Source organism: Athene noctua, chromosome 3, assembly GCF_965140245.1.
Source record: "Athene noctua chromosome 3, bAthNoc1.hap1.1, whole genome shotgun sequence".
NCBI classification, from domain to species: domain Eukaryota; kingdom Metazoa; phylum Chordata; class Aves; order Strigiformes; family Strigidae; genus Athene; species Athene noctua.
Genome location: NC_134039.1, coordinates 71,211,742 through 71,226,005, shown reverse-complemented (window position 1 = coordinate 71,226,005; position 14,264 = coordinate 71,211,742). Strand labels below are relative to the sequence as shown.

The following is a 14,264-nucleotide window of genomic DNA, read 5'->3' as shown; positions in this document are numbered from 1 at the left end:
GGGCCATTGTCTCAGGCCCAGCCCAGCATCACTTGGGTCCAGCCATAAGGCTGTTGTGTACTGGCCCCATCCCTGCACACATTAACAGTGAGCCTTGCCACAAAACCAAGCAAGGACCCATTTTAACAAGCACAACAAATCTCACAGCAGGTGAGTGGGCATGCAGGCTTCTGCTGAGAGTCCGTGTCAGGAAAGAAATGCCTTTCGTGGGGATCTCCCCCATATTTCCAGACATGAGTAGCTCAGAAATGGCCCAGAGGACCTGCCTCAGCTGCTCTGGACTTGTCAGTGACTGCTTTTATGTGACCTGGAAGAGATGAAGATGCTGTGCCTCAGCTTCCCATGCCTTTGGTGAGGGGGACAGCACCCTTGCGCTCAAAAGGGTGTCTCAGAGGCTTCCTTTGCTGTGAGTGACTTTTGCAGAGTCCACAGCAATCCTTAAATGAAAAGTGTTTTGTACAGGTACAGCTTGTATTTATCTGAAGTCATAGTTCTCTGACAATATATACAGACCCAAAAGCAAGAATTTTGCCAGGTGATACCTCTTAATCTGAATATCAGCAACTAATATTTATTTTCAGAAATTGTTGTGGTTTGACCCCAGGCAGTAACTAAGCCCCACAGAGCTCCCCCCCTCGCAGTGGGACGGGGGAGAGAGTTGAAAGGGTAAAAGTAAGAAAACTCATAGGTTGAGGTAAGAACAGTTAAATAATAATAACAATGAAAAGGAAAATAACAAAGAGAGAGAAATAAAACCCAAGAAAAACAAGTGATACAAATGAAAAACAATCACTCACCATCAACTGATCAATGCCCAGCCTGTTCCTGAGCAGCAGCCCCCCAGCCAGCTTTCCCCCTAGTTTATATACTGATCATGACGTCACATGGTATGGAATATCCCTTCGGCCAGTTTGGGTCAGCTGTCCTGCCTGTGTCCCCTCCCAGCTGCTTGTGCACCCCCAGCCTCCTCACTGACAGGGCAGTATGAGAAGCTGAAAAGTCCTTGACTTAGTGTAAGCACTGCTCAGCAACAGCTAAAACATCAGTGTGCTATCAACATTATTCTCATCTTCAATCCCAAACACATCATTGTATTAGCTACTAGGAAGAAAATTAACTCCATCCCAGCCGAAACCAGGACAGAAATTCATGACACAAAATGGATAGCACACTAAAAGGAGGGAAAGGAAAGGAAATATCACAGTTGACTACTGTGCTCTTCAAATGCTGCATGCGCTGCCCAATAGCCAATGGAAGACTTATTATCCATGGCTAATTGCAAAGAATAGGTTGTATAGGTTCCTTATATGTTTAGATATTAAGTCAGCTCATGAGATAACATCTGGGGTTCATTGCTTTTTGGCATGGGCAAATGCAATGGTCGTATGGGGAAACTTCAAAGCACTGAGAGTAAGATTTATGAGATGCTGTGTCTCACAGTACATAGCTGAATGGTGAAGATCATAAAAAGAGAAAACGATAGGCTTTTCCAGTTTTTGCAGTGTTTGTGCTCTGAAAAATGTTCATAGGAGTTAAGCTCTGCTTCTGGACCATCCATTGCAGCGCTTATGAGGTCCTTGCCAGTTGCCCAAGCGCTGTGAGCCCCTGGGGGCTTGGAAGGGGCCGCAGGCTGGGAGGAAACAGGTACCCGCCTGTACACAACTGCTGCCAACAACAGGGACACAGCTTGCCACGTCTACACCAGCAGAGATGTCTGCCTATTCAATAAAGGCAGAGGAAGGCTTTCCTCACAAAAATTTAAAGCTGATAAGACAGAGAATGCTGAAGATTGATGGAAAAGACTGTGCTGGGCCATCTGAGCAGAGAACAAAACTAAGGAGTACTAATCGTACTACTAATAGTTCTCTCAGCTGCAGAGAGTGACAGGCCCACAGCAATCAAAGGGAAATTGTGTTGCAGTTATGAAGACTCAGTTTCACTGCAAACATTTAAACAACAGCATGGCATAGCACTGCTGAAAAAGATGAAGAATTGCTAGACCTCCAGCGTTATACAGAGCTTCACTGGGGAGCAACCACCCTACATAAGCTTTCTCACAGTATCGCCATACAGAAATTTCAAGGAAAGGCAACCAGGTATTCTTGTCTGAGGCACTGAGAAACAAGAGAAGTTATTAATAGACTGATAGTGCTCTTCATTGACTTTTCCTGCACCCAAAATCAGCAGAAAAACTTAATAAAAAAGCTGATAAGACTTTTCGCAAATATGGGAAAATAGACACCCTTTAAATTCTGAAAATAGTGCAAATCACCCAGCACTCTAATAACTGTAATTATATTTAAACTCTTGAAATTTAATATACTAATTTTTACAGTATTAGACCTTGCCTAGTCTGTTTTCATCACTTTATTATATAAAAGCATCTGGCATCCAGTAGCATCGCTTTGTAGACCTGGACTAAGGGACACTTAAGGCAGCAATGATACAAAACATTTTAGTACCTTCAGTGTGTTGCCTTAACATTGGAATGAGGTATCAGAAAGGTGACCCACAAAGCTGTCCCATGTCATGGCCAATGTCCCTACATTTATGGGAGCATTTGGTAATGACAGAATTTGTTATTTGGTGTTTTGTATTAAAGTCAAATTTGGTCACAGTGTTTGAAAGTGCTTGCAAAGCCCCACAGCCCTGTGAGGATAATCTCTATTCAGCTATGCTGTCACAAACCCATGGCCTTTCATAAACTAAACAAGGAGTTAAAGATGCAGTAAGGAACCTGAAGGAACCAAATTAAGTGGGTTTTTTGTACAGGATTTGGCTGTTACACACCTGTGGTCCCACTGCTCCAGCAGAGCTGCAAAAGTGTAACCAAGAGTGGAATTTCAGACCCTCCCGCCCAAGATAAAACACTCATTACGGCTACCCTGGCTGCCAGATTTCTCTACTTGAAAGCTGAAATTCTCACAAATAAATCTCTCTGGCCTGAAAAATGAGAATCTGGTATCAGACCAAGCTGAGAAATTACTATCTGAAGAATGGATATAAGCAAAGATAACGCAGAAGCAAATCTTCACATGTACTTTTACTGCTGTGTGTTTGCAAGAGCCAAATGCTGCTAACTTGCTCAACAAAATGAATAGGGACTTCTGGCACGATGCTGTGAAAACAGCTATAATTACCTTCTCATGACACAAAGTCAGAATTCACAGTGGCCACATTAAATGTCATGATTCCTCATGTCAATATGGTATCACAAAAATAAATTAGAAGGGGAAAAGTATAACACATAAAAGATCTCTAATTGCTGTATTTGATTACTAGAAGATTTACAACCACTTAAGATTTCTCCCCTCTCTGAAGTGAAATCCAAGGAGAGATGCAGAGGATATGAGAAATTCTCTGATGATCTTTTTCCCTATAAATTACTCCTTGCTAGGGGTTACGTAGCAAAGAGGCAGAGAGAATGCCGTATGCTAAGGAGAACTGTGGGAACATTAAATCTCTTCCTTATTTCAGGGGTTGGTTTGGTTTTTTGATCCCATTGGAGTGCTTTTGTTCTGTGCCAATTAAAATTTACTTTTTGGGAGCACAATTCTAGGGAACAGTTGCAGTGGCTGCTGAGCAGGACTGCGGGCATTGAACTGCGGCAAGAGCTGCAGGAGGACCCAGCCATGGCAGGAGGCACCCACTCATGGCAGGGCCCATAAAGGTGGTGACTTATGGCCACAGTGGTATTCTCTATAGGAGGCACCAGGATGGGGCTGGAAGTACAGCTCATTCGGGAATCACTGTGGCAACCATGCTTCCAAACCCGGTGTGGATGACATGATGCATTTGCTGTTCAGGGGCTTGCCCCCAGGGAGTACATACAATTCCAGCTCTGTACCAAGCCTTCACCTATAGTTCATCTCAGCTGCTTCTGCAGTGCTCAAAGATACATGATATAAAGCTGAAAAAATTACACAGGCTTTCCACAGTGTTCAAGTTCATTAAATTTGTTTGCTTAACTTAAATTACATCCTTTAACCCTTTAGCCGTGCACATAGCCCTGCCATCAATGGCACAATTGTTATTGTGTACATTGTTCACTTCTCTACACTAAACTGTATATAAAAAAAATAAGTTAGAGGGGTCACTATTCTGAAAAAAACAAGATTAAAAATATATGTCCTTCTTCACTCACCTCCTTACATCACAGGAAGTGAAGCTAATTCCAAATCACCCCAAACTAGCCAGTAATCAGGTTTCAGAAATATCTTGTAGAAGCTCAGTTTACCTTTGTGCCCGTAACAGAAGACTCCTGAAGACAGAGAAACTTTCATCATGTATAAATGACTAACAATTACATCAAAACAAATGGAGGGCTTCAAAGCGGGGTGGAAAATGGGGGGAAATTCCATCTAATTAAGATAGGACATAATTATCTTCTACAGGAAATAAACGCTATATTTTTAATAGGTGACCAGTTGGATAGATTCAGTACAGGGTTATGATTGTGTAGTGATTTCTCATCAAGTTGCAGTATATCTACCCAGAGAGATGACAGATCTTAGTATTTCCTTGTAATTATTTTTCTACATAGGCTCTTAATTGGGAACTGGAAATACGAGAGCTCCCAGAGCAGACTGCACTTCATTGACTATTACCATTCATACTTCATCTTTTACAATTAATTCAAATATTCCTAAGTACCTCATACTGGTTATGTTACTACACTGAGTAAATATGGTAACATTTCAGTAATACCAGAATCTCCTGACTTTCAGCCTTAACAATTCTCTGCTCATTCTGATTTATGATCGCTGTATTCCATGAGCCCATACACACTGCTGTTACTGAAACCAACCTATGCTTTTAAATACTAAATAGATATAAATCTAGATTATTGTAAATAGTAATATTTATGTACAAGCAGAAAACAGAGTATTATGATTAATAGATATAAACTGAACTTGCAAATGGATATGAACATAAAGAAAGGACAAAACTCATAGCTAAAGTAACAGTTCTTAAAGGAGATTGGGATAAGATTCAATAATGAATCTTCATCAAATTTTTCTGGTAATAGATTATTTGTTGGTAACATTTTCCACCTCATTCTGTAAAGGGGATGAAAATCAGCCAACTAATGACCACCATACGTGGGCAAGTGTGTCAGGTTTGATGGAAGAAACATTGTCATGCAACATGGAGCCTAAAGGCACTAACGTAACTTAAACCAACAACAGAGTAGATACTAAATTTCTATTGGATTCACTCAGCAATAAAACAGTGATGTTCAATAATATTTGTATCAATTTACAGGGTAAGGGATTCCAGAGCTCTCTTGATCATGGTTGGGTGTGTTTTCCCCTGGCCAACCTGACTATGATTATGACATGAACTGTCCTTCCAAAGAATAAAGTAGTTCACTGAAGTGTAGTTAACTGAAACCTAAAGATAGCAGGGCTGTAAACAGTGCTCACTGCTTAACTTCTGGTCACTTTAATATCCTGGCAGAAGGATAGTTAATTTTTAACTCAACAACTATGCACTGAAAATACAGTTACAGAACAAATCTTCCCTTCTGTATGAATAATATGGTGCCTCTCCTCTAAATATGTACAGTGTCTGTTCTGACTACAGTGTTAATTATTAAATACATTCATCAATTATTAATATAAGATTATTATCTTTCATTTTTAAAGGATATTTAGCCTTTTTTTCCTGAAGATTTCTAGCAAGAGACACTCAAAATGTGATGTAGGAATGCATGTCATTCCAAAACCTTGTGTCTTAACATGGATGAATTAATGCTATTTATATCTTTATCTTATTTATATCTTTGTTTAATGAAACTTGCTACTTCTAACCATTCCTATTTACAGTATAATAGTACATAAACATGTTACATGAAATAAACTGGCCATAAAACCTACTTTGTCATGCCCAGTGCTGCACATATTTTGCATTAGCTGTATCTAATGGATAAAGGACATTATAATGTATTTCACTGTGGAATTCATTCATGAGAAGCCTGACAGGAAAACCACTCCTCAACAAAGACCAAATATCCCAACCATCTCACAGCTCTATTCAGGGTTTCACCAGTTAGGCAAAAAGTTCATCTGCATCTCCTTAGGAAGGTTCTGCTGCCCTAAGCCCTGCTCTGATCTCAGGGAGCATCTCCTGTCCCCCTTGCTGGAGGAAGCCCAGTTCACTTGCTGCTGCCATGTCCCTGCTCACTGACTCCTGAGTCCTTCCACTATCCCATTTTTAATTACAGCCTTGAGCCAAAAGCCACAGAAAGTGAAGGAAAACCCTTCCATCTAGAGGGCTGGATCCAGCCCAGTACATATACACATAATATAGATTTTTTTTACATGGAGACTTAAATAATTTATGTTTTCAATTTTTTGTAACTTCAGCAGTGAGAGGCAGCATTGGGAACAGCCCTCTCTGCTTCATCTTGTTTGCAGAGGTCACAGCAGCCATTGCTGAGCCGTCAGTGTAACTTACAGCCGGCAGCACGTCAGTGAAATACATAAATAATCCCACTGACTTTACAGAAGTACCAGAAAACATTCAGCTAATATTCTTTCATAACTTCTCAGGAGTATTTGAGAAGCAGCACTTTGATCTTTATTAGCTGTCAAGTCCATGATGAGGCAAAGTACGTTCCTCAGCAGGCTGCTGGAGACAGGCCTGGAAGCTGCTACATCCTTCTGGGGTTTATCTGGATATTTACAAACTGGAACTGACTTGCAGTATTTCCCTTTAATGTGTATTACTGCAGTTTCTTGGGACCGTGAACCATCCTCATGCTCTGTGCTTGTTGATGACCAAGGGTTGATAACCTTCTACCGAGGCTGCACATCCCCACTATAGCCTGGTATGAGGGAACTGCTAAGGGGCTAGGAAGACATTAACATTCAAAACCATGAGCCAAGGGATATGTCTCACCGTCTTCCTTCCAGGCAGAAGAAATATGTTTGCATAAAGCATTTTGAGCAGAAATTCACACAATGCAAATTGTTTTCAGCAGCTGTTGGACACCCTCCATGACCTGGAGCAAGGCATGGTTCCTACCACCATGCATACACAGAGATATGGGACTTACCCTAAGTGACATATGACACTCATAAGCCTTCTCCTGACCAGACAGCAGTGCCAGGAGTTTTTCTCCCTTTGACTAAGAATGTCAGCAATTTCAGCTTGACCTAGAGCTGGCCTGACTGATGGTCTAACATATAAATCATGGGTCAAAGATAAGATAAACACATACCAGTGTAGTCTTCGTAGCATTCACAAGTGTAGCCCCCTTCTCGGCTCCGACACTGCCCGTTGCTCCCGCAAGGGTTGGAGTAGCAGAGGTCAATCTCTGTCTCACAGTAGTCACCTGTGAAGCCCGGGGGGCATCGGCACCGCAGCCCATTGATGGGGTGGATGGGGCGGAACAGGACGGTGTTGGAGCTGATGAATGGGGCCGAGCTGTCGAACTTCAGGACAGAGACACACTTCATGTAGTTCTCACAGGGCTCGCGCAAGCAGATGTTGTCATCAAAGGGCAGCACCCTCTGCGTGGAAATCATGGTCAGCAGGGTCCTGTTGAGGTAGATCTGCTCCTGCAGGTCCTCAGAGGGGAAGAACTTGTTTCGAATGCCACCAGGGAGCAAAGCCGAGAAAGTCACATTCAGGATATTGGAGCTGACATCCGTGTCATTTTGGATGTTGAAAACAAAGATGCCATCCTTGGCAGTGGAGAGCACTGTTGCCACCCCCTCCACAAACAGGGACAGGAGAGGAGAAAGGAACCTCTCCTGGGACATGTTCTCCAGCCGCACCGTGATGCTGTTGGTGAGCATGTCATCCGTAATGATGGTGACACGCAGGGTGCAGACTGCTGTGACGCTGTGCACACCATCTGAAGGAAGAGAGAAAGAGTGATGTCAGAGAGCAGGCTTCAACCTACAGACAGGGAGGCTCCCGCAGTCTCCTGGAAATAAAATGGACCTGCAAGGCATTTCAGGGCACTGGGACGGAAGAGGGAAACCTTCTGCAGTGATTACCAATGCCTTTACTCAGGAAAACAAAACAATCTCTTAAGGACTGCAACTCAAGAGACATCTCAAAGAGCCCAGAACACCTGAAGAACATCCCAGGCAAACAACTGGCAAGGACTAGTGAGCAAACAGACAGCCTGAGAGCCCCAGGATAGCCAAGTGGAAGGGGCCTCTCATGGTAGCAACTGAATAGATCTTCATACAAGTCACAGCTACTCTACAATGGGTGCTGGGAAGCTGCTGCTTTTCACAGCACAACACCAAAATTATCTTCTCCAGGCATGACCTCAGGCTTAAGGAGCCAGAACGATACACAGAGAGAGAACTGTGACCAGAGCTTTTAGATAAAAGTCACCTAAGGAAACACATATTCACATCTGAACATTTGAACTTCTACATTCCTCACACCTAATTTCTTCAAAATACTTTACGAAAATTAGAAAAAAAAATCAAATAAAATACAGCTGTAGTAAAAAGCAGACATTTAAAAACTCTTTCATTCTGTCCTTCCTTTAAAGCATTTCTGATTTTGCTGGGGATGTTCTGCAATAAAACCTGTAAATATATAAATATATAAATATAGCACTAATACCTGACACTGGACCGAGAGATGACACTGTAAAATCTCAGTACATCCTGAAGTTTACAGTAGTGCTGTGAATGTATAAACTCTAGAGCATTCTATCATTATGAAACATTATAATACAGTGAGCACTATAATTAATCCAAATTCAATGTAAGCATGGAATGAGAAGTTGCATCATCACTGAAACAACCACTTGCTTTAATTCTGCCTCCTTGCTAACATTAAGGATTCATTAAAATACAGACTGCATTACAGAAAATATTGTTAGTATTAGAGCAACATCTAGAAATTCAGAGAACAAGACTGGCTTCAGATAGGAAATGTTCCTTCTCAAAGATCTCATAAACAACTGGAAATGGAGGTGAGTTAATCTCATGAGAGAGATGAACTGGTTTGAGTGACCAATACGAGGCCCACAGTAGAGTTAAGAACTGAATCCAGTTCCCCTAGATCCCAGATCACTGCTGTAGTCTTGGCCCAAAGTATCCCAGAAATAACAGTTTCACAAGTAACCTGCTATTATATTTATATCAATTAAACCATAAAGTACGTGCAGAAATGGGTTTTTAATCTCATCAATGTAAAGTCACAGCAGAAACTGCATCTGAATCAATCTAAACCCAGTGTGAGGTCAAAATGCTAATAGCTCGATTGCCAGAGGTCATTTTCCTAACGTCTGTTATCTCAAAGTGTAAGTTTATGACCTATTGTGGTGTCTTATAAAAGGTCTTTCAAGAACTGAAAAATCACAATGGCTCCTTTCCTAAAGTGCTGCTGTGTTTTAAAAAGGAATGTATCGTTGGAAAATTTTTCCACCAGTAACATAGTAGCAATATAGTAAATTACAGCAGCAAAATTAACCAAATAGGTTTTGGCCCCCTCCTCCTGATCAGGCCATCTGTAAAAGCTCAGTTGTTGACTTTCTTCCACACTGAAGCTGCTTCTAGGCAAACAGAAAAATCTTTTCTCCTGTGTGTTACTTTACTACTGCCTAGCTAAAACCAAACAGTCAGAAGAGGTCATTATTCGGGGTGATCTGTTTGATGTGCCATGCACAGAAGCTCATGTGCTAGCTTTTACTTTCTCCCAAGTTTGCAGAAATCTTTATCTCCTCTTCCTCAGACTCAATCTACAAACATGTAATTTCAGCTTCCATCAAGACCCAAAGCAACCTTTAAAAATGATCAGTAGCCGAAATCGTCATTGCAACCTGCTTGTCCTGCGCGGTCTGTGGATTTCTGGCAAACAGATAATAGAGGATCCACCGTATTTTCATAAATGACATCCTCAGACTAGTTTATCCACTTCTGTCAACTGCACAGCTCATTCCCCTGAAAGGCCAGAAGCAGAACAAACTATTAACTTTTTTTTTTTAAAGCAATTGACATTTGCTTGCCTGTTCCATAGGGTGCCTGAACTATTTTGCTATTTGTTGCACAATAAGCTATAGAAGTTCTCTCATACCAGCAAGAATGCTGGACAATGGGTCCTTTTCTTAAGAAAACACTATGATCTATAGCCCGTGGTATGTATACCAAGAAGACAAAATACGATCCACTGTCTGACAACGCACTAGAGTCTACAAACTGTCATAATCAATATCAACTGTCACAATATGCAAGAGCTTCCCAGCATTCACAACAGCTATTCTGACACAGTTAATAAATCACGGAAAAAGCCCGGTGTGAGATACCACACAGCCTCCTTGTTCCACAGGCAGCACAAAAGAAAATCGGGCATGGACGTATAGCTGCAAAATGAAGTTGTGCTTTAAAAGCTAATTCGGCTTTTTGCAGCCCTGTTGAAGAGCATTAAAATAAAAAGAAGTAAAAAGGAGCTGAGCATGTACTATAGGCAACAGAAGAGCAGCATGGCTAAGCAGGCAGCTGCACAAGCACTTCTTTCATATCACCAGCAAGTCTGAGAGCAGCATCATGGGATCTGATCATCCATTCATTCAGAAATTCATGGAAAGTTGAAACAATCTGTGGTTTTATGGGACCAAATTAGTATCTATTCTACTGTAAACAGACAATATTCACTTTGAGAGCTGGAACAAGTGCAATAAAGAAAATGGAAATTTTGTCCTCATCTTTACTGAGAATTGAATTAAGCCCTAAATACACAATAATACATGTGTTTTGAGATTCACAAGTGAAATACTCCATGAAAGTTTCAAATGTTTTCTGCCAAATATGTCAGAAAAATAATATTAGGAAGTACTGTTTTATGGAGTGGTAATACTTTATGGCCTTTCACTGTCTGACATGCCTACCATATGCAGCTATCTGATATACATGCACAACCAATCTGTTACTCTGTTAAAAAGGCTCTAACATTCTGATTTTTCAAAGGTCTTATAAGACAGCTATAAAAAGTCCCTATCATGTTGTGGCAGATGCAAGATGGCTTCAGTCAGGGGTGTGAAACACCCTTCAAGTGATGCTACACAGGAGAAACTCTGGCTACACTTTACTCTTTGGAGCAGACCTTCACACAGATGAATACATACACATATGCAAGGCTTAGCTGTCACTGGTTCTCACAGCCATATCATCTGCTTGGCTTTAGCAAACTGGCTGGATGCAGGAGTCTTCCTGAAGGAGCTCTAAAAACACAGGCCGTGCTGGCAAGATGGGATGTGTAAGTATCCTGCTAAGAGTAGTTTGAGTGGACGGCCTGGATCTTATCAGTCCAAGCCACTGCCACCCAGACAGCCTGAGAAAAGGGAAACACAGGACGGGACAAGGAGGAAGACAGGATCCAACTCATCTTTTTGTGGGCTTGGATCCTAAAACCCTTGTACCAATGTTTTTTGTCACTCTGTCCTCAAGTTTCACTTCTGTAAAGTGGGGACAATGGCACTTCCATGTACACTATGAAGTAGGTGATGAAATGCTGAGATAGTGGGGTAATGAAGGCAACATAAATATCCTAAATAAATCATAAAAGGTTATTTCAAAAGCTGTTGCAGCCGAGTTTATCAAAAACAAAGTGGAAAGATTAAAATTAAAGACTCATAGCATCTCACACATCAGTGAATGGACAAAGAGGATTCTGGATGGCTGAGTGCCTTCACAGGAGAAGAGGTGTTCATTAATAAATGCAGTCCCTGCACACTGAATTTATGTTCTGGCAATATTATTTGAGGTACACTTTCTACAAAACAAATTTCCAAAGGTGAAAATCAAAGCAGACTGTTGTCTTTTGTGTCACTGTCATTATTGAATAGGCTCCTTAAAAACAGAACTACTCATCCTCATCCTCCATCAAACTGATGAAAAGATTTAATAGCAACCACACACCTTGACACATTACAAAGTAAAAAGAAGACAGTAAGGCTGACAAACAAGCTTGAACCTCTCCAAAATATGCGAATAACTAAGTATTGATTAAACAGTCATTGTTTCATGATTACTTTTACTTTATGACAAACTTAATCAAATCTGAGACTTTAATCTCAGCTTTCTATCTTCTGGCAGTCCATAAACCAAATAATTTTATTATCTAGAAATGTAAACACAGCAAAGCTTAACTGAAATGCATATTTGGCAATGGCAGCACCTGGCCAGAAAGGTTCTTTTGTTTGTTAAGTTGGCAGAAACAAAATAATTAATACATTTTTTGGCTTATTACATACAAAGGTCTTAGGGCTAATTATGAAAGCTGCGTATTTTATATAAATACTTTACCATCAGAGTTTTCTTTCATAGATATCCCAACCCAAATCTATTCTAATTCTGCTTTATAATGCATCTGGAAACAACAAAGGTCAGAGTTTACAATAGCCACACAAGCTCCTTTGCTAGCAAAATGTAGAATAAGGACACTTCATAGGTTCAAATAGCCTCTTGCTCCTCCCAGCTCATAAGAAGCAGGTATGCCCATGGGTAGCAGCCATTGCTTGGTAACATGCATTGGAATGATCAAACCTCCATCCTGCATTGCATCCAGCCATGTCTTTACATATGAGAGGTAACACACACCTAGTCCAGCACTAAGCCTTGATTTACTGATGAGGATGTCATACTTTTAGTGTCCTCCCCACTGCTTGGTTGACAGTAGAACATAAGTAGCACCACCTTGCAGAACAGAGACTGCAGGCAATACCTTGCTGTCCGAGCAGAGCTGAACGCAAACTATGCTTCCTGCTGAGCAAACAGAAGTAAAAAATCAGTAGATGTCCATAAAAATGAGATGCATAGTCCTGTGCTAAGCTTCAGTTTGCCTCAGAAAGTCTGCAAGTCTTGCAGGGCTGAGTCCCTTCCTTGTATTGTGCTTCTATCACTATGGAAACAGATTTAAAATGCATAAAATATCAGTGTATTAATACCACCCCTTTCAATGCACTGCTTTAGGCGCTACAAAGATTCACTTCTATGAGTAGAAATAAGACGTCTATGAGCATCCGTAAGATAAACTCCTTAAAATATTTTCTACATTATGGAAAAGTTCAGGAGGTTATAGCCCAGAGAAAATATACTAAAAGAAAGTAAACTGCGTAGAAAAGGGAGGTGGGAACCTAAGATGCTTTGCTGAGACAGCAGAAAACATGACCAGAAAGGAAAATGAAAACAGGCATAATTGTGAATTTACAGAGACCTTACCTCAGGGTCTTCCTAGTTCTCAAGCAGCCTCACTGGAGGGGTGTTTCAGGACAGAAACTGTGTATGTGACCCCAGTTTGAGTGTGTCTTCGGGGCACCTTGGCAAAGGACACAGGGGCTGGTTTTGGCCTTAGTTTTGCAAAAGGCCAGAGAGATGGGCAGTGGCAAATGTCCCCTGTGCATCCCTAAGTAGTCCCTGTTTTGTGGTAGGAACAGATGGAAGTACAAATGTCTCTTTTGCTAGAGAAAAGTGATATTAAATGGTGCAATAACAGAAAAGTAACATCCATGAGAAATACACTCCATCGCTTCCCATTGGAAAAACATTAACGTTATCATGTATATCATTTCTTAGACAGGCACTAATGGATTCTGTCAAAGCCTCCCTTTCCTTGGGACTGGAAATGCCACTGACGATCGATTCCTTCTTTATATCAAGTTTGATGAAATGACATGAAAATTATTCCCCTCAGCCACATGAAGCTTATGTTACTGCTTTTGTCCCTTTGTTTCAGGCTGCCAGTCTCAGCTCCATGCTGACTGCCAACACAAGTTGTGGGCTTTGGAAAGGATATATAAAAATATTTATCTATTACTCACACAGTGCCAAAGGTTCATGCTGGAACCACTGCTCTGAAACACCGAAGCCCAGGTCTGCTCCAAAGCCCACTATGTCAACAGGAAGATTCCCATTGACTTCCATGGGCTTCACTCCCAGCCAAAATTGGGCCTAGAGCCTAATTCCCTGAGTCCTTGCCAATGCACTCACACAGAGCTTCACTCCTGACCTGGCAACCCTAAAGAAGAGCAGCAGTCTGTCCAGGAAAAGGCTCAGGATTGAAAACCAAAGCGGCAGGAACAGAAAGCAAAAGATGATGGAAGAGCAGGCCACTAGAAACAAGCAAGATGGACTGCACAGTATGAGCTGCAAAGGCTGCAAGGGTTTTCCTAAAATCAGGTGTCTGAATCTGTACCTTGACATCTCTAAATTTCCAGGAAGGCTGAGCAGCTGCAGCCCCCCTTCTGCAGATGCTCTGTTTTGAAAATAGTGGCCAGCGTTGCCCATCAT

General features: G+C 41.4%; 1 protein-coding gene across 1 annotated transcript in view; it reads right to left on the bottom strand.

Moving 5' to 3' along the window:
• CELSR1 (cadherin EGF LAG seven-pass G-type receptor 1) overlaps positions 1-14,264 on the bottom strand; it is a 173,875-nt gene that overhangs the window by 95,260 nt on the left and 64,351 nt on the right. The window contains exon 2 of the mRNA XM_074901601.1: positions 7,226-7,864. Within this exon, the coding sequence (XP_074757702.1) occupies positions 7,226-7,864 (639 nt within the window). The remainder of the gene's footprint in view (positions 1-7,225; positions 7,865-14,264) is intronic.